Source organism: Parasteatoda tepidariorum, chromosome 6, assembly GCF_043381705.1.
Source record: "Parasteatoda tepidariorum isolate YZ-2023 chromosome 6, CAS_Ptep_4.0, whole genome shotgun sequence".
Classification (NCBI taxonomy): domain Eukaryota; kingdom Metazoa; phylum Arthropoda; class Arachnida; order Araneae; family Theridiidae; genus Parasteatoda; species Parasteatoda tepidariorum.
The window spans coordinates 6,809,884-6,836,699 of NC_092209.1; the positions used below are offsets into that span (position 1 = coordinate 6,809,884).

The 26,816-nt window shown below is 30.0% G+C and overlaps 2 protein-coding genes across 3 annotated transcripts in view; one reads left to right on the forward strand and one right to left on the reverse strand.

Moving 5' to 3' along the window:
- LOC107439253 (Nucleolar complex protein 1) overlaps nucleotides 1-14,501 on the reverse strand; it is a 33,634-nt gene extending 19,133 nt beyond the window's left edge. Inside the window, exons 1-4 of the mRNA XM_043043517.2 lie at nucleotides 14,341-14,501; nucleotides 12,264-12,372; nucleotides 10,467-10,655; nucleotides 7,197-7,264 (exon numbers count right to left, since the gene is read on the reverse strand). Coding sequence (XP_042899451.1) covers nucleotides 7,197-7,264; nucleotides 10,467-10,655; nucleotides 12,264-12,372; nucleotides 14,341-14,391 — 417 coding nt within the window. The 5' untranslated portion in view covers nucleotides 14,392-14,501. The remainder of the gene's footprint in view (nucleotides 1-7,196; nucleotides 7,265-10,466; nucleotides 10,656-12,263; nucleotides 12,373-14,340) is intronic.
- Nucleotides 14,502-14,531: 30 nt separating this feature from the next.
- LOC107439252 (phosphatidylinositol 4-kinase III alpha) overlaps nucleotides 14,532-26,816 on the forward strand; it is a 67,998-nt gene continuing 55,713 nt past the window's right edge. For both annotated transcript variants that reach the window (XM_016051775.3, XM_043043516.2), the window contains exons 1-6: nucleotides 14,532-15,013; nucleotides 18,120-18,239; nucleotides 20,431-20,524; nucleotides 22,004-22,089; nucleotides 23,322-23,409; nucleotides 25,609-26,096. In XM_016051775.3, the coding sequence (XP_015907261.2) occupies nucleotides 14,921-15,013; nucleotides 18,120-18,239; nucleotides 20,431-20,524; nucleotides 22,004-22,089; nucleotides 23,322-23,409; nucleotides 25,609-26,096 (969 nt within the window). In that variant the 5' untranslated portion in view covers nucleotides 14,532-14,920. The remainder of the gene's footprint in view (nucleotides 15,014-18,119; nucleotides 18,240-20,430; nucleotides 20,525-22,003; nucleotides 22,090-23,321; nucleotides 23,410-25,608; nucleotides 26,097-26,816) is intronic.

Genomic DNA, 26,816 nt, shown 5'->3' on the forward strand with positions numbered 1-26,816 from the left:
TATTACTATGTCTAAATTTTCCGTGCTTTTGATGAAGCAAATGTATCAATGATATCATCAAAATTGATCATTTAAAATTTTTCTCTTTCCATACTTAAAAATGCTAGGTCACTTAGGCGATCTGTCAAAATTAATTTTAATTTGCTGAATGAACGTTCGCAGCTAGCAATTGATACTGAGATAGTCAGGAGTATTTGAAGTGCCGCTCTCAGATATGGGAAAACATCTTCTCCATTCGAGATTGATTATAAAAGTAAGAAATTCTAATGGAGTTTTAGGTTCAATTTCTTTTCTACTGCGGAGTAACATTTTGCTGTCACATATTTTGATAAAAAGTTCTAATACATTGAAATCTGTAATATAAAATTCACCCAAATTATTATAATTTTTTTTTCAAGGTCGTTATCAACATTATCCTTGTTTAATAAATTTTCAACGTCTAGTAGAAATTCAAATTTGAAATTAAGGTCACTTAACCGTGTACACATTTCTTGTTGGAGACGATCAAGAGTGCTTTTCATAACGCGAGAAATTTCACTTTTTGCGGAAAAACCACCATAGCCAATTGTCCAGGCACGTATTGTTGTATCCATATCCCATTTTTCACAAAGAGACTCCGCTTTTTCTATTGCCTCTTTACAGAGGTTGTCGCAAATTTCGGCTAGTTCAGTCGCTAATGATTCAAGATCATGGAACACTTCTCTAAAATTCATTCTAGGATCTTGTAATCTGAGCTGCACACGATCAATCCTTCTTAAGATTTTATACCAGAAATGAACTAAAGTTATAAAACTAAAGGTTGTTCTATTTTGCAACAGAATTGTAGCTTCACTTCTGTTGTCACTAGTAGTGGTAGTGTGCTCTGCTAATTTTTATAATAGTTCTTTTATATTCTCTAGCCCATAGATGATAACGCTAACAGATTATATTCTGGCGCTCCATCGCGTTTCAGATGTGTGATCTGCCATCACGCAGCATTATCGTAACATTCTGATCTGCAGTTTGTTAATGAAATTTCATCGTAATTTAATTTCTCTAAAATTGTATTTTCGATCGAGGCTGCATCTTTAGCATGTATTTCAATAAAACCCAAAAAAGATTCTTTGGTGGAAACTTTTTTGGTGATAAAATCAGCATCTACATGCCTAACGACTTGGAACATTTGTTCTCGATGAGAGATATCAGGAGTTGAATCAAACAAAAGTTCATAATATTTATTTCTTTTGATATCGTTTATTAGTAGATTTCGAACTGTAGATGCCAGAAGATGAATGAATTCATTTTGAGTCTGTGGTGACAAATATGAGAACAACACATTTTTCTGTTAACAAATTTTTTCATACTCTATTCACTTAATAATAGAATCGTCGAGTAGATGTAGTAAGTAATCTTATTTGATTTATTACTTACCAAGAATGCCTTGAACTTGAAAGGTAGTAACATAGTGAAATATACAATATAATTTATGCTGACATTAAACTTATATGTAAAATTTAATATTTAATAACATTTCATTTTTATTCTAAGCAGAGCGCGATGACAAGTATCCCGAAAGTAACAATTAATCTTTTTTTAAAAAAACAAATAATTCTCAGGCACACAGCAAATACGGCGTTGTTTGTGTCCTTTCCTGGAAACGACAAAACGCTATATTTGTTGTGTGTCTGAGAAGTATCTATATTAAAAAATAGACGATCCTTTAGTTGTTATTTTCCGGACACTTTTTTTCCGTGACTGTACATATAAGTACATTAGAGTGTTATAGTTATCGTTTTAAAATAACAAGCGTAAGCTACATTGTTTTTATACAAATAAAAATAAATAGATTTCTGAAAGAAAGAATGTTTGTATTTTGTACACTGCAAATATTTATTTTAACATATTATGAGATAATTTATGTAACCACACAGCATAGAAGGAAGTGCTGACAGACGCAGGTCGAGTTAGACAGACACAGGTCTGCCAGTGGAAAAGACGTGCCATTTTGTATTATGAATATATTATTACAGTTTGATTTAGACTATTAAAGTGACATTATGAATTAAATATTATGAATANCACTTGGTAGAATCTCCGTAAAAGCAAAATGTGGAAAATTAAAATAAGTGCGGGATATAGTAAGAAGAGGTATGCGTATGCAAATGTTTTTTCCACGTCTGTTCATCACGTGATAGCGCTGATAAGAGCTTTAAAGGTTTTGACGCGTGTGGAGAGCTGTTGTTTCAAGTCAAAGTTTTACAAGAACGATTTAGTTGACGAACTTGAAATTTTCAGCATGTCTTCCCGATATCACTTAGATGATTTTAAGCGTGGCCGAATTATTGGAAAGATCGAAGAAGGGCAAAAAATAACAGATGTTGCCAGGGAGTTTGACATCGCTCACAGCGTTGTTTCTCGGCTGTGAAAATCATTTAAAACTACTGGAATATGTAGTAGGCGGCACGGGGGAGGCCGTGTTAGAAGTAAGACTCCTGCAGAAGACAGATACATCGTACTATCAACAAAAAAGAACAGTCGCACCACAGCTCAGCAGGTGGCAAATCAGTTTCTTGCTGCCACAGGATCTCCCGAAAAACTGTTGCCAGACGCTTGAGGGGAGGAGGACTATACGCCCGCAGACCTGCTGTGTGTGTCCCATTGACCAGACAGCACCGTACTGCCCGTTTACAATGGTGTCGTGAGCATCACAATTGGACTGAACAGGACTGGGCATGCGTACTATTCCCAGATGAGAGTAGGTTCAGTCTGTCATCATCGGATTGTAGACTCCAACTGATCTGGCGCGAGAGTGGTACTGGTTATCGTCCAGAAAATATCCAGGAAAGGGACCAATATCCGACATACAGTGTCATGGTGTGGGCCGGCATCATGATCAATGGCCGCACGCGCCTACATGTGGTTGCGAATGGGACTATGACGGCCAACGATACATTGATGAAGTTCTACTTCCTCATATTCGTCTTTTCCATGGAGCTGTCGGTGATAAATTTGTTTTTATGGAAGACAACTCAACATGTCGTCGAACACTCGCTCTTCAGGATTGTCTAGACAGCAAGGGTATTCAACGCCTCCTATAGCCATCATGTTCTTCAGATCTAAACCCCATTGAAAATGTTTGGGATGCTTTGGGGAAGCAACTTGCTGGTCGAAACTATCCTCCGACAAACAAGAACACCCTCATCCGCGCACTGACATAGGAATGGGATAAATTGCCTCAACAGCTGCTGGATAATGTTGTGCAAAGTATGATACGACATGTGGAATGTTGCATCACACTCCACAGTGGACATATCCCGTACTGACACCTTTCTTCAAGTTGCCTGCTGACATTTAGATGCATTGTTCCATTTTTCCGTACGCAGCATCAAATGAACTTTTTTTTTCTTTCAGATGTTTCATAGCTTTTGTTCTTTCCAGAACAATGAATATTCTTTATTCTAATGTCTGAACATTGTGGCAACTATATTTTATCCTACTAGGCCTCATGTCTCGCTTAATGTTATGCTACATTGCAATTTGCGATCCGTCCTTAGCAATTGTCCAGCAGTGTATTACACTGGCACTAAATTTGAAATATATTTTCCAGAAATCAATTATAATAAAAAAAAAATTATCCAGCAATTTTTTGTTTTGCGGACCATTTGGCGCCCCTTTGTGAGTTGCGCCCGGGGCATGATGCCCCCCCTTGCAAACCCCTCGCTACGCCACTGGGTCCATCTAAAAGGCAGTCATTGAGAGAAAGTTCCTCTTTTTCTTTTGATGAAGCATCATACACAATCCTTAATTTTGTAGTTGCGTGTTCAGGCCTTATCACTGCATGATGAGGAATATAGTATATTATGTCACTGCATTTTGAATCATCACCAATTTTTTCTATTATTTTTTCTTTTAATTGCCCTTGAACAACTTCTTTATATTCTTCAAATAATTCTAAGTTCTTCCTAAATGTTTGCAACAATTTGAAAAAATGAAATTTTGCATTTTTATAATTATCTTTAAGTTTTATTTTTTCTTCCTTCCACGGTAATTTAATTTCATATCTCTTTTCCTTCTGAGTGATAGATGAAGAAAATAATTCCAAAGCTTTTTCTGTTTCTTCGCAGATATTTTTTATTCCAATTGATTCGGTTTCCCAAAACATTTTCAAGGACTCGTTTATACTCATATTTTCTTCCAGGGTCGGATTAGTCATAACATTCGTCAATTCATTACAGTCTGAGGAGGGGAATTTCCCTTGCACACACCATCCGAAAATAGTTTCAAGTGCAACAGCAGAATAATTAATTCTTTTAATTCGATCATTACTTATAGAACACAATATGTCGGCGCCAAACAAAATCGAAACACTTTCACCCATAAATCTAGAATCACTCCACTTAGGCTCTAATAACGTTATTCCAAGGCTCTTCAGTTTATTTTTTATTTGATTACCTGGCATTTTTATGTTCGCTGATGTAATCACTGAAACTTCGATGAAATCAAAAGTGATACTTTTCTCAGGGTCATTAATATTTCTTAAAGTTAATTCTACAATTTTGTTTTTATATTTTTTCGGGTGATTTTCACCAAATGTATGAATTTGCATTTCTTTTTCTCCTTTAACTTTTAAATTTAATTTTCTGGATAATTCTTTAGTAATAACTGAAATTTGAGAACCTCCGTCAATTAAACATCTTACAAAACAATGATTCTGAGGTCCTTCTGCTATAGCATCTATATTAGATCCAAATTTAGATGAAGAATTTTGACTTACTTCTAATGTTTTGGACTCCTTCTCTTCTTCTTTGTCATTCAAGTCCGATTTTAAACAAATTGATTCATGATGTTTTCCTCTGCATTTTCTACACGAAAATTTATTTCTGGATTGAGTGGACATATGATTTCTTCCGAAACATAAAAAACATCTTCCTTTTCTTCTTAGGAATTCTAGCTTCTTCTCAATATCAAAAACATTACAGTTATACTTTGAATGATTTTCACAGTCACAAAAAATGCATCGATAATTTATTGCTGACAAGGCGGATGCAGTTCCAGGTTTATTCCGATAAAAGTTAGATTTTCCCTTCTGCTCAAATCTTGATAAATCTTGGCTATAATTATTCTTCGTGTGACTAACTAAGCTAGCCACTTCACGACAGTTTATTTCCTTTTTCAAGAAACTCAAAAGTTCTTGTGTATCAAATTCTTTTTCTGATTTCCGACATTGATTGAATTCAAAATTTAGCTCTTCTGGAAGCTTCTGCTGAATAATTGGGCATAGTAAATTTCCATAACTTCCTGCAGTTACATTCAATGATGACAGGCTTCTTATTTGTATTTCACATTCATCATATAGCTTCTTAGAGCTTTTAAGTTGGAAGCATTTCGAATAGGTTCAATAGCAAGAAGTTTCGTCATATGAGAGTTTATTACAATGTCCGTTCTTCCAAAACGCTCTTTCAGAATCTCGATAGAGGAATCATAATTCTGATCACTAATGGCAAATCCAGATTTAGATGCGAGAGCGCTTCCTCCAAGCAAGGATTTCAAATATGCAAATTTTTCAGTCTTTCGTAATTCGTTGTTGTTATGAATAGCTGTTTCAAATTGATTATAAAAATCCAACCACTTGGTAGAATCTCCGTAAAATGTTCCTATTTGCAGACGAGGTAGGTTCATTATTTTTGATTCAGTTTTAACATTAACAGTTTCGTTTCTATCACTTTCGATATTAATTTTAGAGTTAGAAGAACAACGATTTAAAAATCTCTGAATCCTACCTTTCCATGTAACTATTTTTTCTTGATATTCTTGGCAGGTGGTTATTTCGTTAGCGAACTCCTGTTCAGCAACAGTGTATTCCAGTTTTTCATCCAATTGTTTTAATTCCATCATTTTTGCATTTAGTTGCTCACTTAAATCCAATAAAAGTTCTGCTTTTTCAGCATCCTGCGATTCATCTGCAAAACTTGCTTCAATTTTCGATATCAATTTAGTAGTTAGCTGTCTTACCACAGTTGGTTTCATTTTTTGATTCCCTATTACTTCTTTCGCAGCCATCGTTCTAAATTAATTTATCCAAGTATTCTTCCAAAAATTTTCAATTCCATAAAAAGACCCCTATTCCAGGGATTTCGGCACCGTAATTAAATCTGTACTCTAAAGAAACTTGGATACCCAAATAAACATGACTCAGGAGAAACGAACGCAACGTTTTTTTCATATGGACAGCACAAGAGGGAATAAAAATATAACAAATATGAGAAAGTAAATAATTGGCACAGCGCCATCTATTGATATTAATTTTAAACATAAATTTTAGATATAATTTAACACAGCTTTTGGGTGAAATTTCATGAAACTACTGAAAAATACAGTTGTCTAAAATAATTGAAATCAGATCAACTTGTGACAATAAAAATATTTGAATTATAGCGGAAGCATCAATTATTTTATCCTTAAAATTTGAAAATCAAGGTCTTATCAATAATAATACCAGGAGGTATTTAATTTTAAATTGTTATTTTCAGTTGTTGAATAAACCTAGTTGAAATTATAATAACACACATCTTGTTTTACATATATATGGATGACAGATTTAAATGAATATTATATACAGTTTACTCTTGACATCTCAAAGTTAAAAGAGATACTAAAAATTTTTTGAGATAACGAATTTTCGAGACAGAATTTTTCAGAATTAAAATGTTTCAAAAAGTAGAGTAAGAATAACTACTAATATATATTTATGTATTGATAGCTGATTGTAAGTCTAAATACAGTAATGATAATTTTATTTTTAAAAGTAAGACAAAAATAATTATACATTAAAGAGAAAATAATTGGTTTACAATACTAAACAGTGTGATTTTTCAGAAAAAAAAAAAAAAAAAAAAAAAAAAAAAAAAAGAATTTTCTAATTTGAAAAATATACAATATAACAAGGTTTTGAGCAGACACTATTCAATATAGGAATTCAAATTAACATTATGTGGATATGTAATGCCGAAGGGGAAAATATTTTTTTGACACAAAAAAGTTTTCGAGATATAGAAATTCAAGATATTGAGAGTATACTGTATTTAGTTACCAATATAAATTTTTTCACAAAATGCTTTTCCAAGCTCTATTAACTGAATTAAAAATTAATTTGATCTAAAAAAAATAACATTTAACAGTTGCAAATAATAATTAGTTGAATGGAAGTTTTAACTTACCTCATTGAAATATTTAAGTTTTTTATCTTCTATAAGTAAATTACCAATAAACAAATCTCGTAAAGAATCTAAAACAAATCAAAAGTTTTTTTTATAAAGAAAACTAGAACATTACATTTAAATAATAATTAAATACAAATACATAGTTATAAATTAAATTGGGGTAAGCAAGTGTTTGACAATTTTAACCAGAAATAAAATTGCTAAGCAAAAAAAATCTGTTTTAAACTTGAACACTCTGATTGGGCTTTAAAACAATTTTTAATACTTAATAAATTAATGAACTTCCTTAAAAAATTACTAAGATAAATTATTTATTCATTAAAGTACCAAGACTTGACTAGATTAAATAATAAAAATCAATGAATAATTCTCAATTTTCGCATTTTTTTATAAACTGAGACAATGCAGTAAATGGAACAACTTTTCAAATACAGCAAAAACATGTTTAAGTTGGCCAACTTAACAGGTCTCAGTGTATTCAAACAACACAACACAAACATTTTCCATTTTCAAATTACTGTGGCTTTATTTCATTCTTTCCACTGACAATGCAGTGGTGGAATAACTTTTCAAATGCAGTTAAACCATTGTAACTGAGGGATAACAATTTGATGGCTCCACTCAGACCCATATAACATACACGAATTTACAAACATCATTCGCAGAAAATTTGTTTAACACCACGAATTTCATCTCTATTATTATTAAAAAAGGAAACAAAAAAAATCTTCCACTTCAAAGAAAGTTTGTCTTTTTTGAATTCCTGAGAAAAAAATATTTATTTCTACGTCTTCCTACCAATGTAATTGAGATTTAAAATTGCATTCACATGATTTAAAATAACACATCGCAATTCCTATTCACACAATTTAATATCGAACATCATGTTTCGTATTTTCTCCATTTCATAGCAAATATCGTGTTTTGTATCACGCATGGTGAAGTGGCTTAAAAATTATACATCAGAATTTGTATTCACGCAAATTTTAAAATAAAACATTGAGATTCATATTCATGCGATTTTGAAATCAAATATCAAGACTCATATTCACGCAATTTTAAAATTGAATGTAGATATTAGTACTTTCTTAATTTAAAAATGAAACATTGAGATTCATACAGTTTAAATCATATCAATACTCTTATTAAAATGTTGATAATCTTCTGTGGATAAATGCTTCCTACATACACTTTTTCTTGCACAAAATTTAGGTATTTTTTCAATTATTCAAAAAGTGTATTCTATTTTCAGTTTTTTTTACAAAAATCCTCCCTGTGGTATGAATCAATATCAAGTTCTATAAAAATTAAGCATTTTTAAAATTTAAAATTTTTTTGTTTTGTTACTAAAATGAGGTGGCGACAAAAGGGTTGAAACTAATTACAAGACTTAATCAATGTGCAGAAAGTTTGTTAATAGTTTTTATTTCTAGTTTCAGTAGTTTTCATTCTTTTCAAAAAGTTTTTCATTTTATCTAAGTCTGGTTCCACTTAGTAGTCAACTTAGAGAGGGAAAATTTAACTGTTTTTGAAGTTTGATACTTAACAGATATTCAAAATAATCACTGTATTCAATAATTACACAGCCAAAATTTCTTTTTTTAAAGTTATTTTATTACACTACAGTTTGCACCATTTTCTTAATCTGCACAGAGGAGGATGGCTAGATACATTCAAAATATAATCGAATATGCAAAAATAATTGTTAGAATAAAACCTGTTAAGAAACTTTTAAAAATGGCTTCAAGGTACAGAACTGTGTCTTTTTTTAAACAAAAGTGCCAAATCAAAGATTTAAGGGACGTTTTTACTAATAATAAAGTTAATTGCCCATTGTAAATAAATTCTTACTTAATTATTAAAAATCTAAGCATTATTTATTACTTACTAAATCACAAAAGTGACACAAATGTACTACTTACTTAATAAATTTTAATGCATTCATTTCTTACTTACACTACATTTTACTTAAAATATATTTTAATAAAATATCTTGTAAAAGCTAATCAGTAATTTAAAATCATAGAGTGTTATGTCTGTAAGACCACCTGTTATGTTCGTGACAAATTAATTTGTGCTCTTCATAATTGTTAAAAATTAGAATGTTTAAAACTTGAATGTGTTCAAAAACATCATACTCTCCTGAATATACATAAAAAACTTTTCCCCCAACAATTTGATATAATTTGTGGAAATACGTAAATTAGCTGCTTACAGAACTACTTTGACATTTGAGTGAGTTGAATCCCTAACAGTAAGTTTATATTTGTAAAATTTTTTTTTCAAAATCATGAAAATTAAAAAGATTTTGAACAAGTATAGAGGACTCCAAGATCTATCTTTAAAAAAATTTTTGAAAGCGTTTGATGATTTTAAATTAATTATAGGCATTCAAAATTTATGAATTTTATGTCCTTGAATTACCCTTAAGCTCTATGGAGAATTTTAAAATTAATATATCATATTATTAAAGGGGTTAACCTGTATACCTGTACTTAATTATAAAAAAAGAAGTATGCTATTTGTAATTGTGAATTCAATGTTTGATTCGTCGTTTACTTGTTTACTATGCGAGTTATTAATTTAGTACTAATAAATTTTGATTAAATTTTAACAGTTCCTTATACAATTATAAATTTAGGTTTTACTATAATCATTTACATAAAATATTGAAGATCTACAATTAATTTAATTTCTTAAGAAAACCATTAAATATTTTTTTTCTTCCAATTATTGCGCTTAAGTTTACTCTATTTAAAAAATAATATATTAAATAGCTTGGAAGTTAATATATTAAACAATTATAACTGTGTAAAAACTATTTTAATGCTATTTCTTTTTAAAAAAGGGTTTTTTCCACTTCGGTTATAAAAGACGTGTGTCTTTGCAGTGGTTTTTTCCACTATGGAAGAAAAGTGACATCCCTGCTTAATTGAAATAATATATAAAGTTACAATGGTATTTTCAGAATTATAATGCATAGCAAAACATTTCGTTTGAATAATTTAAATTTTTAACTGTAATAGTTTAACTGTAATGAGTTTTTTAAGACACTTAATTTTTTTATTCAACAATTGTGTTGAACATACGCAAATTTGTATTTAGTACAGATTTAAACTTAAATACAACAGGCACCCTGCTTTTTAAAATATCAATAATAATGTAATTACTAATATATAAAAATAATTTTTGAAGATTTTGACAACACATAAAAAAATAAATAAATAAAAAAAGAATGAGATAAATGAAAAAAAAAAAATTACTTACCCATAGCCATTAAGCACTCTCTTTTGCCCTTTGTATTCACCATTCCAATTAAAACTTCCAAACTGTTCAAATTATAAACAGGACAGTCTTGTATCAGAAGTGTGTGAGCAGAAATCTTATCGGACAGAGTGCCAGCTTTTAAGATCTTCTTAATCCACACAAAGTCTTTATCTCTTTTATTCTCTTTCACTGTTAAAATCAAATTAAAACTTAATTTAACACCATAGTTAGCAAAGTTTTGAAATAAAAATAACAAAAATTTGCATGTTAACAAAATAGGCATTGAAACAGCAATTACAGAGAACTCAGGTTTATCTGTGACACATTAAAATAAAACATTCCAGCAATAACCTAGAAAAAATTCGGGCACTAAATAAAACTTGTCACCTGAGTGATAGTTTTAAGCGGTAAGCATTGAACACAAATCACCTTTACCCCATCCATCAATCTGAAGTTGTAAGGCTTAAAGCCATCACTGGGGATCGAACCCCAAGCTTTCACAATGAGATTGCAATGCCTCATATGATTGAGGTTCTGCTTCATCTGTAATTCTGTGACTAACAGTATGATGGTAGCATTTAACATTCTGTGACCAGAATAGGAAATGCTTTATAAATATATAATTTTTATATAAATTTTAATATATTTAAGAATATGCAATATATCACACATATTTTATATTAATAATAATTAAAAAGTACTGAAAAATAATAGAATGATGAAAAAGTACAAAAATGATATGAGTTGCATATAAAATAGCAAAAGTAAATGTTGGTACTGAGGATCTAATAATAAATAAAGTATTTACTACTTTTTTTCATTTATTTTAACATAATAGAGCTTTAAATTTAATAACATCAGAGTTTACAGCTGTGTGGAAATTTCTGATGCTCCTGATGAAACACATTTTATCATTATTCGTTCTTTATTTTCAGCTTCTGTCCTGATATTTCTGATTTGAGTAAGTTCGAAACATCGCATTTTCCACAAATACTAATTACTGCACTTCTTAGAATAGTAGCTTTGGATAATCGAAATAGTCGAGCATCTTTCTCCTATCTTTTTATTTTGAATAATAGTTCATACAGAAAATTGCTTTTGAACACAAATGCTAAGACAATTATCCACTCTGTTTTTGTATCGAAACTAATGAAATAATCCTTTAAAATTTCCGAATAAAGAAGTCATGAACTTGATTGCAAATTTTAAATAAATATATTGGTATGAAGAAATATTAACTAATTGATACTGATTATTTTTTAATGAAACAGTTCAACTAAATTTCCTAAATATTGACCTCAAATTGCTGAGTTCCTCAGGGCTCCATTTAAAAAATTCTATTGAAAAAATTGGAAAAGTTTTTTTAAGAATTAAATATATCTGATATAAAAATAGTAGAATTCATTATGTATATATTTTTTTGTATTAAAATTTTTCTTATTAAACTTTAGCAGAGCAAATTAAACTTTTTTTATATAATTTGTTTACTTTTTTTAAAAGTAGTCTGGTGCATGTGCACTGTGAAAAAATTTTCCTGTTTTGTTCTTTAGCTCACTTTGAGGTCTGCAATTTGCTTATAAACATAATGCAGCATTAAATAAAATAAAAATATTGTAAATGAATTCTATTTTTTGCTAGAATTGTTTTTTTAATATAAAAAATACATTTTAAAAATATCAGACAGAAAAGTCACAGAAATTTTTTTCACATCAAAAAAATTTAGTATTAAAGTAACAACAAAATTAAGAAAAATGAAATGAAATTACAGATACGATCAATCAAAATATAAGAACCTACATTTGTGATAAACTTTAACTTCAGAATCTAATAAATTTTCTGCTTCAGCCTTCAGAGCAAAAACTGTGTCTGGTGAAGGCACATCCTTATTTGGAGAATATTTAGGAATCTAAGGATAATAAACAACCAGTATGAGATTTACCATATTTATATTGTATCCATATTTCATTTACTTATGTTTGCATATTTTTGAAATACTTTTTCCAAATTAATATTCTTTAGATATTTTGTAGACATTATGCATTCCCAACAAAGGAAATAACATCTTAAAAAATTGAAGAAAAACTTCCATTTTTGATATTTGCAATAACCAAAAGGTAAACAACCCACTAAATGGTTTTATTTTATTTTATAACTGCTATTGACCCAGTTTTGGGTTTGCGACTTTAAATATTCAACAGCCTACTGGAGAAGGTGAAGAAACTTCTGGATGAAGCATTGAGAGAAGCTAGCCTTTGTGAAGGAACTCACCCACACTTGTATTTCATGGAGAAGAAAAGTCCGAAACTTTTATGGATTAGATAGATGGCAAAGGGGTTCCAGTTCATGATCCATCTACCACTGACAGTATTTTATCTCAGCACTGTGGTCAGTTCAAGTCACAAGCAGAAATCCTATTGACTAGCCATTGCTCGACCGCAAACCTGGAATAAAACCTAAGTTGTCGAGATCTCGGCTGCTCCGGCTTAGAGCAGATGGGAGTGAACAGCCAAAAGGCCAGAGCGAAAAAACTTGGAAAGAGAGCCTTTAAAGACAAGATATCCAATCTATAATAACAGTACACTTAATAGAAATTCTAGATATTGTGAATATTATATATTTTTGGCAAACTTCTTAATTTTTTATCATAGTCTTAAAATCATTATTACTACTAGCTTTACATAGTTCAAGACTAAATAATTATGTATATATAAGATATTTCGATTTTATAAAGGAAAAAATCATTTTCAATCATGAACACGAGGGGTGGCTATGAGTTGGTTGAAACCCTTCGAGTTGGTCCCTTTCCGTGATGTTTTTCTTCTTCTTCGTTTCTCGCGGGCCACTGCATGGAAGTTGCCATGACTTGGCAATTATTCTGCCCCAGATAATGATACTGAAATCTTCCCATGAGCACAATTCTTAAACTTCATTCCAGGTGCTTTTAGAAAACCTAGAAAAAACTTTACCCGCATGTAGTATTGGGAACTGGACGTAGTGGGACGACTTATCTGGGTAATTAGCATCAAGAACTAATATTGCATGTTTTCTTGTCCCCGTGTTATATACAGGGATTTTAGTATGGAGTTGTTTGCAAGATTTTATTCAGACAAAAAGTCATCAGAAAGAAAATCTTATGAGTAACTTTATATTACAAATATGCAACAAAAATAGAACATTACTTAATATGAAAGTGAATCAAAATTTAATAAAAAAAATCCTTGCAGAATAAAGTTAGTTACAATTTTGTGTACTAATATCATCTATTTTTTTTAAATAGTTTTTTGTTAATACATTACAAACACAGGTCCAAATAAGGGTTTAATAAATAAGATTATTTTTTACAACATTTTGTTAAATTTTTCACATTGTTATAATAATTTTACAAATGGAGCTACTGCAAAATTGACGTAGGCAGAAGAGTTTTGAATTTATAGCATAGTTACATGGGTTCTTGACAGATTAAGACAATTTTGGACAGGATTGAAAACATTAAAAAAACTTTTAAAAAATATAACCAATGTAAATTACAACAAAACATTTCCAACCTCAAATATTCAGACTTAAATTTTTGTAATCACATAAAAGCTGGAAAAGAAATGAAATAACTAGAGACTGTTACAGAATTCTATGTTAACAAATTAGCTTCGTTCTTTTAATAGGTATATTCAGTTGACAACTAAATCAAATGCATGAGGGTATGCTGTATTCTGGTTACAACCGCAAAAATGTTTACACTCATAAATAATTAGATTTCGAAAAATTGTCATTATTTTTCGAACAATGCTTTATTATTTGCATTGCTCTAAACATTGAGAAATTCCGTAACATAAGGACACATTTAATTCATTTTACAAAGATATAAAAATTTCTAAACCTGTTTGAACCATTTTTCATCAGGTTCTACACTAAGTACTTGTTGATTCATTGTTAATTATAAATAAATTACAACGTGCTATTTAATGTCTGGACATCGCCACACAGATTCACCATTTGTTTTGTTTGTTGACAATTTTTTTTCTTAAACTAATACGATTGCAGTTAAGGTACAAGGACTTATTGTGTAATAGTCAAGAAAAAATTATCAATGAAACCAGTTTTAATAATTTTTCTAAATAATAGTTTTTGAACAAGTGTGTTTAATTTAAATTACAGAATTAATTTTACAAATTTTGTTTGTGATTTTGATATTTATTTTTTTTATCTCGTGAAGAGAACAGAGCAGATGAGCGAAATTTTAGTTAGCAGAAAAATGTAAACAAACATGATAATAACGAAACTTCTTAGTAAAAAGTATAATTTTAATGAAATAAAGCACGTAAATTGCAATAATTTTAACTTTAGAAGCTTAAAATATTGTTATCAATAAATCCTTGAAAAATTATGATTTCTCTGTTAAGTTTTCCTTGTTCCCTATAGAATACCGCATATAGGAAAACTTAGATAAGTAATTCACAATGGCTGGCGTTAGTAATAAAGAATTTTATTTTAACGCTGTTCAATTATTAGCTCGATCACTTGCAAGTTTAAAACCTTCACCATGGGAAAAGGTATGTAGCTTTGTTTGTGCTAATGTATTGTTTGTACTGCTTGTTGCTTTCGTTCAAAGTTCAAACAAAGCAACACCGATTATAATGTATTTTTTCAAACATGATTAGAATCTCGTTTCATTTAATTTAGTGCTAATTATTGTGATACTTCAATTAGCTATTTTTTATTTAAAAAAATTTATTGAATGAACTTTTTTTTCTTCTATTTCTTAAACATGAACTCATTCTTTAAGAAATAACTTCCTTCTGTAAGTAATAGGTTGGAATGCTTTCCAAAGGATTATTTTTGAGGATATTTCGATATCGCTACCACCAGTTTGCGCCAACCAAAATTGCAGGGTTGTTTAGTTTCGAATCAATTGAAGAAAGATATATAGGGTGACCCGGGGTAATTCACGATCACTCTGTTTCTGGGGTAAATAATGATCACCTAAGTTTTATTTAAAAAAATAATATTTTTTTAAATTTGAGGCATGGACAAGAATGCTTGTACACTTTACTAAAGTATAACTACATTTACTTAATAACAGTTTTTTGTTTAAACTAACAAAATAAGTATCTTTTAAAATGCTTTCTGTATTTTCCATTTCAAAGATGCGTTTCAAACTGTGCACATTTCTGCTAAGATCCCCCTCCTTCTCTTAATAATAAATATTTTGAGTTACTTTCTTTTTATTTGATATAAAAGTAGTGTAGGCTTTTGCTTAATTATTTCACATCTACTACTGTAAACACTATAATTGATTACAGGAAACTATATCAAATGTGGCCCCCTACAGATGGGGTAATTATTGATCACTGGGGTAATTCCTGATCATTGTCATTTCTTCATATAAATACTATAAAAAATAGCTAATAAATAGTCAATTGTCTTTTCTTAAATAACAGTTCATATTTATTAAGTGAAACAACTATGAAATATATTTTAACTATAATCACAAAATTTGTTTTTAACTATATACAAGAAAAATGTGTTCTGATATGCAGCATTTCTAGCTTGTCTTACCATGCTTCTATCTTAATTTTATGTGTGTACATTGTTAGAATAATTTTTAAGTTGATAAATTAACCTAATATAAATATGGTGAGAAATTATAAGCTTAAAAAGGATACTAAGCTTCTAGAAAGCAAAAATAGTGAATTTCTTTTAATGATTGAAAATGAAAATTTCAGTGTGAGAGCTGCTGCCAGAGCTGAAGTGTTAATCTTTATTCCTGACTTTAAATAAAAAGTTTTATTAGCGCTTAATCATATCTTTTTGGTTTATTTGTTTGATCTTAATGTCTTATTTGTTAATTACCATTGTATAATTATTTTTAAACAGCCCATTTACTATAAAAACTGGTGATCAGTAATTACCCGAGAAATGATCAAGATTTACCCGAGAATTGATCAAGAGAAGGGATAATTCCTGATCACTAAAAATTTAAAACCTTTTAAATTCTAATTAGATTTTCAAACAAAAAAAGGTAGCATAAGACTCATCTCATATAGCCTCAAACTTCCAGTAAATATTAAAATTCTATCTTGAATAGTTTTTTCACAAAATAGATGTTTGCATTTTTTGATGAGGAATTACCCCAGGTCACCCTATCAGTTAAAGATTTTCGTGGCCGTACCTATGCCAAAATAATCGCCAAGTTTTTAACAGTTAGTGTCCACTGCGAAAAATTAAAAACATCACGGAAAGTTAACTCGTAACCACCTTTTAAAAAACCTCTAAGCATATGTTTTTATTAAAAGTTTTTCAAGTTTAAAACTGATTTATGATTGCAGTTTGCACAAATAGGAAATATCTTAGATAGCAGCTCGGTTGGTGGAAAAACTTTCTAAGTGCCATTCTGTGATGTTTCTCTCTCTTAGTTTCTTGCCTGTCACTGTCCAAAAGTTGAAAAAATTGGTCATCATTTTGGGACACTTTAAATACGAAAAACTTGAAAGCAAAAGATTCAAGTTCAGTGATTACATTAACACTTCATATTTAAAAAGTTAAAGAATTGTGATATCAAACAAAAAAAATTTTATACATTTTTAAATGCTAAGTTATATTATTTGTTCTAAATTCACTTAAATGTTTTCTCAACTCTTTCTAAGAATCATTTTCTGCTGCTGAAGAAAGTAAAAATATAGTTGTAAATGGTTGGAAGTGTGTCTTCTAACCACTTGAGAAACAGCCTTAAATCTACCTAAAAGTTTTTTTTTAAAAAATGTTGGAGAAAATTTCTACATTAAAACTTGTGAAAAAATAATTGTCAAGTTTTGACGACTGCTGGACAGTGGCTTGCAAAACTGAGAAAAAATCATCCCAGATTTTGGGAAAATCAAAAGCTACAACTTGAATCCACCCCCCCCCTCTCCATCCTCCGAAGAAAGAAAAGCCATCATATAGTTTTTTTTTTTTTTAATTTATTTCAACTGAAATAACCTGCTATTTCATTTGATGCTTTCTCAATTTCAGTTCGTATGAACAAGTACTGATGTCTGATCCTAACTACACTAACTGCGATTGCTAAGTTTCTCAAGTGTCATTGCTCAGAAATTGCCAAAACTTGACAATTATTTTGGTCCAAATTATTACAATATATTTATAGTATTTATCTACTATAGTGCAGTTAATCTTGGTATCAAAGTTTATTTTTTTTTATTTTTTACTTATTTCATAATTTTTTACTATCTGCCTATGTATCCAAATCCATATCCATCAATATCCAAATTTCCTTGATGCATATACTACTTATATATATCAGGACACAAAATTAATGGTGATTTGTTCGCTTAAGATCTTTAAAATTTGATTCAGACTATCGTCAAATAAATTATCAATGGTCCCTTTACCCAGCAAGTAATGTAAGGGGATGGTAAGTTTTGGTAACAAAACACCTTATTTCATCATAATTGTGAATATCTGAATTGTAATTTTTCATTTATATTCACTTTATCAGTTTTTAAAAATAAAATCTAATCAAAACATGTAAACCAACCAGTGCAATTATGTATGAACTAGTAATTTTTTAGTTATTGTGAACCAGTGACAAAATTTTCATAATTTCTCCTTCTGTATATGTTTATCTCTATTACATTTGTTCAAAAAAAGTTTTTCTTACAGGTTAATCATCTAATGTCTATGTGCCCTCAAGAATCTGCTCAGGGAATTTATAAGTTTGACCAGAGAGGTCAAGATGCAGTATTTAGTCTTGGAATTTATTTTTTGCAATCTGGATGTCAGGTTTGTTTTTATTAAAAACATTATTTATTTGTTTGCTAGAATTCACAACTGGAGCACTGAACTAGGACTTCTGGCCTTCAGTACATAAACTATGGAGTCAACTATAAATGATTTTTTTTCTTGGTATTTTTGGACCCTTACTTCCCCTTTGTCACAAAGTGTCATAATTTATCATCACCACTTATCGTATGTCATGCTACATTACATAAACTAATGCTAACAGTTCGGAAGCAAAACATATGTTCCTGATCATATTTTAAATTTTTATTTTTAAACTTTTAACTATCAGTTTTAATGGGGCTGGGAAACCCTGGTTAGCAGGGCGCTTGACCCACGTTCGAGAGAAGGGGAGCTCGAACCCAGCTGGCCAAGGAATCCTCGTGTAGTAAATGGTGACTGGTGCACATTAAGTTTGTCGGGTCAAAAAGTCCTCCATGTTCCCATTTCAAATTATACCTCTGGGGTACTGAATTGGAGATTGAATGTTCTCTGGTTCAGGTCAAAATTACAATCTGTGGATGAATAAATGGATGTATGAGTGGGTCCGTCTATGAAACTGGTGTGACCTATGGGTGTGACGGAAGTCGAATTCTTGGCCATAGATAGCGCCACTGGAAAACAAGAACAATTGCATCCCCTCTGCCTTAATGGCTGATGACAACAACAACATCAATTTTATTGAGGTTTGTGAGCATTACAATTATATAAAGATGAGGCATGTCCCTATTTTGCGGAAAAAGTATAAAAACAAATAATATAAATGTATTTAATGTGCTAATTTTAAATGCTTTTATTTTAGACTAAAATGTCACACTCTCCCTTCTTGTTCCAAACTTTCACAATTACAGGGATCTGAATTCCATTCTCCCCCTCCAAGCAGTTCCCTTTTTTTTATAAAGGAAAGATTTTTAAGTGGCTATCAGGTTAACTCCTGTGGACAATAAAACTTTGGCAAAATATCTATCACCTAACTTAGACTGTTTACCATCTCACATACCAATCTTCCTCAAAAAAAACTGGCTTGCCAACCTTTTTTTCTGTTGTTATTGTTATAATTATAATTTCAAACAGTTGTGAATTTTTCCAAATTATTCTACCCTTTTCAAACTAGTAATCTTGATTACATTCTTAAAGGTTATTGAGCATAACTTTCTTAATAAATTTTTTGAATTTTCAATAAATAAAGATGAACTAAATTTTGATTTTAAATGATAAAAGACGTTTTTACTCAGCAGAAATTAGCACTATAAGCTGTTTTTATTTAACCAAAATCTTTTATCTTAATATCTAAGAAAATTAAAATGTTCTGTAATTTACAACAACAATGTATCCTCTAAGTTAAAATAAAATTAATGCCTTGTCAAATTCTTTAACAAATCCATATGATTCTGATGCATTCTTCAAATGCTTATAAATTGTTATTTTCTACGATAATAATGAATTTTCATCATGCAGACAGATATGTATGAACCCTTTTGAACCTCTCGAGACATATATGTCCCATCAGATCTTCCAAGTAGACTGTTAGTCTAAATAGATCCCATTTTAACATTAGACTCTCACTTTACAGTCTTTTGAATTTCTCTCCTTCCATTTGGATGGTTGGCAGCACTTTTAGAACTGTCATGGCAGCATAGCTTTGACAAAATCACATTTTTGTGAATTTTTCCGCTACATTTTGTGAGAAATATAACTTAAATAGAGATACGAAAAAGTGAGTGCCATAATATAAATATTATTTATATCTTTTTTCGCTTTGAATCGTAATTTACAAAATTCTGACTTTTCATCTTATGAAAACAATAAAAACAATCTTATCTTTACAACTTCGGATGCATATGCCCTAGTAGTCTTTTTTCTTGAGTCATTAGTCTAGTCACTCAAAAAGACTAATGGGACATTAACGATCCAAGGCCTGACTGCAAGAAGCAAGCCCAGATTTTAAGAAAACTTATTTATAATATTATCAATGGTAAAAATACAATGTGCTGTTAAAAGAAAAATTTTGTTTATAAAAAATTATAAAAGGGTTAAGAATGTAAAAAATAAATTATATTTTGTCTTTTAAACATTGTGAAGTTTCTGATTATAATACTTAAGTAGTTAAAGAAAAGTTATTTATGGTTGTCATATTTTTGTTTGCTATGTTTATATGTTCTGAAAAATAAGTAATGTATATTTTTTGTTTTAGTATCAAGATGCTATTGTTCCATATTTTATGAAGCTTCTCAGAGGCTTAGCTAAAGCAATTTGGGTTGATGAAGCACGGATTCATGATACAGATAGTATGCCTCGTTACATTTCTATCAAATTTTATTATTTTATGTTTTGTATTTCTTCCCCTACATTAACATTTGCATTTTTTCTATATTGTTCTTGTTGTACCTTATGGGTCATGTGAAACTAAACTAAACTCAGCGGTGCGACAGCCCTTGGGGGCCAAGGCCTACTGTGCCCATCTCAGTTTTCTTGACCTTGGACTCTGGGGTGCAGGAGCAGATGTTCCGGTCAGGTGGTCAGCCGAACGCGGAACCCCCAGTGTTTAGATCCCAAGCATGCTTGGTACTCATTTATCGACCCACTGAAGGGATGAAAGGCTGAGTCAACCTTGCCCGGCCCGAGGATCGAACCAGGGACCTGTGGCACGACAGCGCACTGGGCGTCATGTGAAACTAGCTTTGTGAAACAAAAAGTAAAGGAAGTCCTTATTTTGAGTTTTCAGAAAAATTCGTAGCAGAATGAATTCATTTTTTATTTTTTTATATCACTTCCATTTAACTTAATTATTCCTTAATATAAAACAAACTTAATTGTATAGATAATGAATTGTATAATAAATTGTATAGATAATACAGTAAAACTTCACCTCTATTTACGACCACTTTTGGGAGGCACAGAATTTTTTCCATAAACTTTGTGTTGAAGAAAATCTTTAAGGGAGACCATTAAAACCTCTCCCAGTGACCGGGCAAACATCTGCATCAAATGTAGAAAAGGTCATATAAGAAAGCGCGAAAAAATATAAAAATTGAAAAGTTTAACGAGACAAATAAGTAGATTAAAATGTATTTAAAATATATGTATGAGGCTCTTATTCAAAAAGCTCTTTTTGACGATACAACTTCATGTTGCTGTCGGAGTGTAAAGGCTATGCTATCAATGATTTACTTTACTCCTCATCTTTTAAAGCTAATTAAATTTTATGATGTGAAATTAAATGCAAATTTAAACAAAAAACATTTCTAGAAAAGAGAAATTACATTATGCTGTTGCAAAAATGGTTTTTTTCTTTTCTTTTTTTGTATGCTTGAAAGTCTTTATTTTCTTTTAGTAGTGCTTAAAAACTACTGTAGAGGTACGATATAGGTCTGTGAAATGATCACAGAAATTTCATCTATGTTTTCCACTTGTGGGACATGCTTGTTTAAAGCCTTATAACCATTTAAGTACCATTTTCTTTAAGTATATAAAAATACTCATCTTTTAATTATTAAATAAATCTATGAATATGTTTTGGTCAGTTCAAGGCCATATGCCAACAGGTTTAAAGCTTATGACATTTCAATTTATTTTGGTGAATTTTATTTAGAATATACAATTTGCCAATAAATAATTTTTAAACTTTTATTCATGCTTTAAGATGATTTCTGAAAATTTATGATGATGTCTTGTCAGAAATTCTTATATTACTTAATTTGTTGTTAAGTTGAGTTAATTTGTTGTTATGTTGTCTGTTAACATTCAGTGCTCTCTCTTTTTTTTAGGAATTCCTGTTAGTGAGAGATTTGCTTTTTGCATTAACACTCTGCTATCAGATATCGCATGTCTTTGCGAAGACATACGAGATGAGGTACTTTTATCTGTTTTCCTTCATAAATTTCTTATAATGAATAATTTCTTATAACAAATATAACTTAATCTTTTAAAATCAAAATATTATTTATTAATCTTTATATTGATAAGGAATACACAAATTAACAGTTTTAATATGCAGTCAAACCTCCCTTAATGACCGCCTCTAAAAGACAGTTAATTCTGAAAAACTTCCATATGTTTAGGGAACTGAATGTCCTTTAATGGGAACTTTTGATCAATGGCCAACCATAGGTAGTATGAATTTTGTTTTGCTAAATGAACACTCAAAATATGAGTGTTAATAATAGCAAAATATTTCTTACATTGAAAATTAGTGTTATCGAAGATTGTAATAAGGAAAAAATGTGCAAGCTTTCTGCATATTCATGGCAAAACACAATGTTTATCATGTAATAGACTGACACTGCAGGAATGCCTCTGCAATAGCACAAAAGTTTCAATAAAAGTCTGTCTTCATTATTTAATAACAAGACTTTGGCTTGGTACTGTCAAACAAACCCTTAAAATGTTGAATTTATGTAAGATGAGAAACAGTCTTTATTCAGTGAAGATGCCACTTTTATCCTCTGGGGGGGAAAAAACGAACAGAAGAGGAACCACGACCAAGCAGTGGCTAGTTTAGAAAAAGACTGAATCTATGTGTGAACCGAAAATTATCCTCTAATAAGCCAAAATGAATTGACGCTTAACAGACAATTGACTAATCAAGTGCAAAAAAATTGAGGTCACTAAATATGGTTATCCAAACGTACCCTTGTGAACAACCCAAAGTCAGCAAAGCTTTACTATACCCTGAACACATTGAGAAGAACCTCGTAGTGTAATAAAACAAATTAACAAAACCAACATCCAAAATGGGGAAACAAAAAAATCAGTTTAACGCCACTTTTTAAGACACAAGTCATCAAGGACATGAAGATAAAATAAAATTGGACAATTTTCTATTAGTAAAAAAAATAACTCATTGTGCCTGAATATTCAATACAATATTAGCAGTGGATAGGGAGGTATTATTAACAGGAAATAAATCAACTTTTCTAGAAAAAAAAATTAATTAATGGTTATTCCAATAATTTAAATACATAAGTTAGCAAAACCATCAGGGAACACTGTGACATTATTTTTTTATTTATTTTCAAATTTTAAGCTGAATTTGTTGAATGTATTCTTGGTACTGTTTTTAAGCACAGTTGCTTGTTTTACTAGATTATTGCTGCACAAGTTGATTTGCTGGGCACTTTAGCTAACCTTTGCAGGAACTTTAAGGAAAAAGAATCTACTTTTGCTGCAAAAAGTATATATACTTTATCTTATGTATTTGTGTCATGTTTCTTTATGTCTTTTATAAAAGCTGTACTATGTGTTATCCTTTAAACTGTTAAAAATTCAGAGTCAAAATGTGATTGCTAATTAAAAATGTAATTTTGAAAATTAATAACCGACTTAATAATTAATAATTTAATAATTAGTTAGTACAAATTTTTCTTTTTATACTTTTAATTTTTCTGTTTTAAAAAATGTATTTTTTCTTCTTTTCTTTTGAACTATAAATAATAAATCACTTAAAAACAGTTTTCTTTGCATGTGTATTATTTTTTCTTCTTTCAAAAATTTTCTACAACAGATGCAAATAAACTTGGAAAGCTAAATCAATTAGATAACTATTTCAAAGAAAAGCTTATTTTTATGCCATTTACATATGAAAAGTGTCCTGTAAATAATGGTTCAAGCCTTAAGATGGTGTTGGGTACATGAAAATAATGGAGAATTACATAGCAACCCATAACCAGAAACGTGAGTGTTCATCGGTTGTGGCATTGATGAGCTATTTCTTCGTGTACCTTGGATAAAGTATTTTTATTTATCTAAATTATTTTAATTTTATGTTTTCAAATAATTATTCTTGGAATAGATTCGGCATAAGCGGTTTTATGGTAATTGAATGTTGTTGTTTTTTAAAAACTTGATTTAATCCCCAAATTGTTAAATTACAACAAAACAGCTATTTCTGAATCAGTTTTTGGCCATTATTATTTGAAAAACACGAAATTAATGTAAAATTAAGCTATTTTAGATAAATACAAGTTCTGATTCAAAGACCACATGAGTAATATCATTAACTCCATAAATCATTAAATTAAAATGAAATAGTTATTTGTTTGTTTATATGAATACAATTTTTCAACAATAATTATTAAAAAACATAAAATGAATGTAAAATTAAAATATTTTAGATTATTACAATTGCTGGTTCAAAAGCAGACAACCAATATTTTCATAATATGGATGAATTCTCATTGACGGTCATGGGTAGCTGTGTAATTCTCTATCATTTTGATCAGCTCAACATACCCTTAATGCTTGTACCATTATTGATAGGAGACCAAGTATATGTGAGATATGTTAAATAGTATGTATGTATTAAAAAATAAATTTTTAAAATTGAATTAAAATTTTTTTTTTAAAAATCAAATTTAAAAGAAAATATGTTATTTGATGTCATTATTTATATTTCAGTTCATATATTCTACAATTGTGTTATTTTTGTATTATAATTGTGCTCATTCATTTCTCTCTTTTGTGATCAGGCCTTATTTGTGTGAGTGCTGCACAAATAAATTTTGTATTAAATTTCATATCCTTAATTTTACTATTATAATTGATGTTTTTACACTCAAAACTATAGTAGTTATAGCATTAACATCATTGCATTATAATAGAGCTTTTTGTTATAATTTTCATGTTGATTACGATGTTTAGAATAATGAATTTGTATGAATAGAAAATAATAACTTTGGGTCTGTTCTCCAACACAGAGCTTTTGGATACCGCTTCTAGCTGCTCTGATGATGCTGTTTAAAAACAAACTGAAAAGTTTAATCGGTTTTCATTTTTAAAGAAGAATTGAGATATTCTTTCTTACTCTTTTTGTTGTAAATAAACGATTTTGTGTAGAATTCAGATGTTTTGAAAACAAAATTCCTTTTTAATACAAAATGTTTTCCAATGCTACAAAAAAGAAAATTGACACTTTTTTTTTATCAAAATAAAAATTTATCTAAAATATTCATTTAGAAAGTGAGAATATGTGTAGTGATTTAAAGTAGAAAGATCAACTCACATTCAGTAGAATGTGAATTGTATCTTATTATCTTTTAAGATTTTTAACTTTTTTATTGTAGTTTAAATTTTCTGAAAGAAATATTTAAAATAATGATATAAAATTTTTTATTAAATAGAGAATGATGAAGTTACATGAAAACATGAATTGAATCAATTGAAAAATTAACAGTTTAATGATTAACAATCGTTAGACAACAAACTGAATTTGAAGAAATTGAGAGTGAGTTGCAAAAGCTCTGTTTGGCAGAACGCACCCAATATATGTTTTGTTAAATTTTCAAGTAGTGCATAGTGTTTAAAAACGTGGTGTTGTTTGTGTCTAATGATAGCTCTATGTTTTTGATACATTATCTGATTCCTTTAATTTCAGTTACACTTTGCAAGTCAGTAGTACCTGTACTGATTGGAACAGCCAGAGCTATGGGAAGGGGCAGTAAATCCGGCCCACCCTTCTTCCTTCGTCTTTTTCCTGCTCCCTCAGCAACGACACCCACGTCACCCGATTCGCCTAAATCGTCCCTCTATGGTTTTCCTCCAAATTGCTCTAAGCAGCGCACTTTCCACAACTTCAGGCCGATACTGCATCGGTCCATGTCCGCCGTGTCCAGGAATGCATCCAGCACCGCCTTGACCAGCCAGGATTCTGGAGCTGATTTGAATAGTTTTGTGAGTAGCAGTGGATTTTCAAGCAAAAGAGCTTCTTTGTACAGCCAGTCTTCCCTGACCTATGACCCAACAAGCTATTACTTCTACAAGTTTGGATCCAGTTTTGGCAAGCTGCCTGCTTTGGGAATGATGAATGATGAAGAACACCCACTACTCTTTACTGTGGCTCATCTTCAAGTAGTGTTAGCCATGGTATGCACCATTGTTTAATTAGTTTTTATTCCTATTTTAAAATCAATTGAAAAGTTAGAAGGGCAGTTTTTAAGTAGTTGGGTTCAGAAATTATAAATTATTTAATTATTGGTGTACTGCTTAAAAAGTTGTGGCTTTGGGCTCAATATGGATGTACACCTGAAATTTTGCCTTCTTCTTAGAGGAGATTTTTAGCTGCCATTTTGAATTAACTGAGGAGTAGACGGAATCAAAAGAGGGTAAAATTTAAATTTCACTGTATAAACAAGTAAAGGTATTGTTTTTTATAAATCTTTTTATGCTCAATCAAATGATAGGAAACTCAAATCCATAGGACTCAGAAGTTGTGAGGAATTTAGCAAGCATGAAGAACATGTTTTCATTATACCTATAAATGCCTCTGAAATCACTTTCAGGGCAATTTAGGTATTATTTCTTTTTTTTTTTTTAATGTTAAATTGAATAAAATCGAAAGAAAACTTATAGGACTAAAAGAACCAAAGTTATTAAATTTTCTTCAGTTTTATAATTCTTTAAATCTCTGAACATGATTATATTGGCAATTTGCATTTTTTTATAGTGCCAATATATTGTTTCAGTAAGTGCATCATTCAAAAAGCGTAAAAGCGTACATCATTCCATCTTATTTCCTTTTTACAATATTAATCTTTTTATTCAGAATAAAAAAATTGTAAATGTGTCTATTTCATCTTTTAGTTT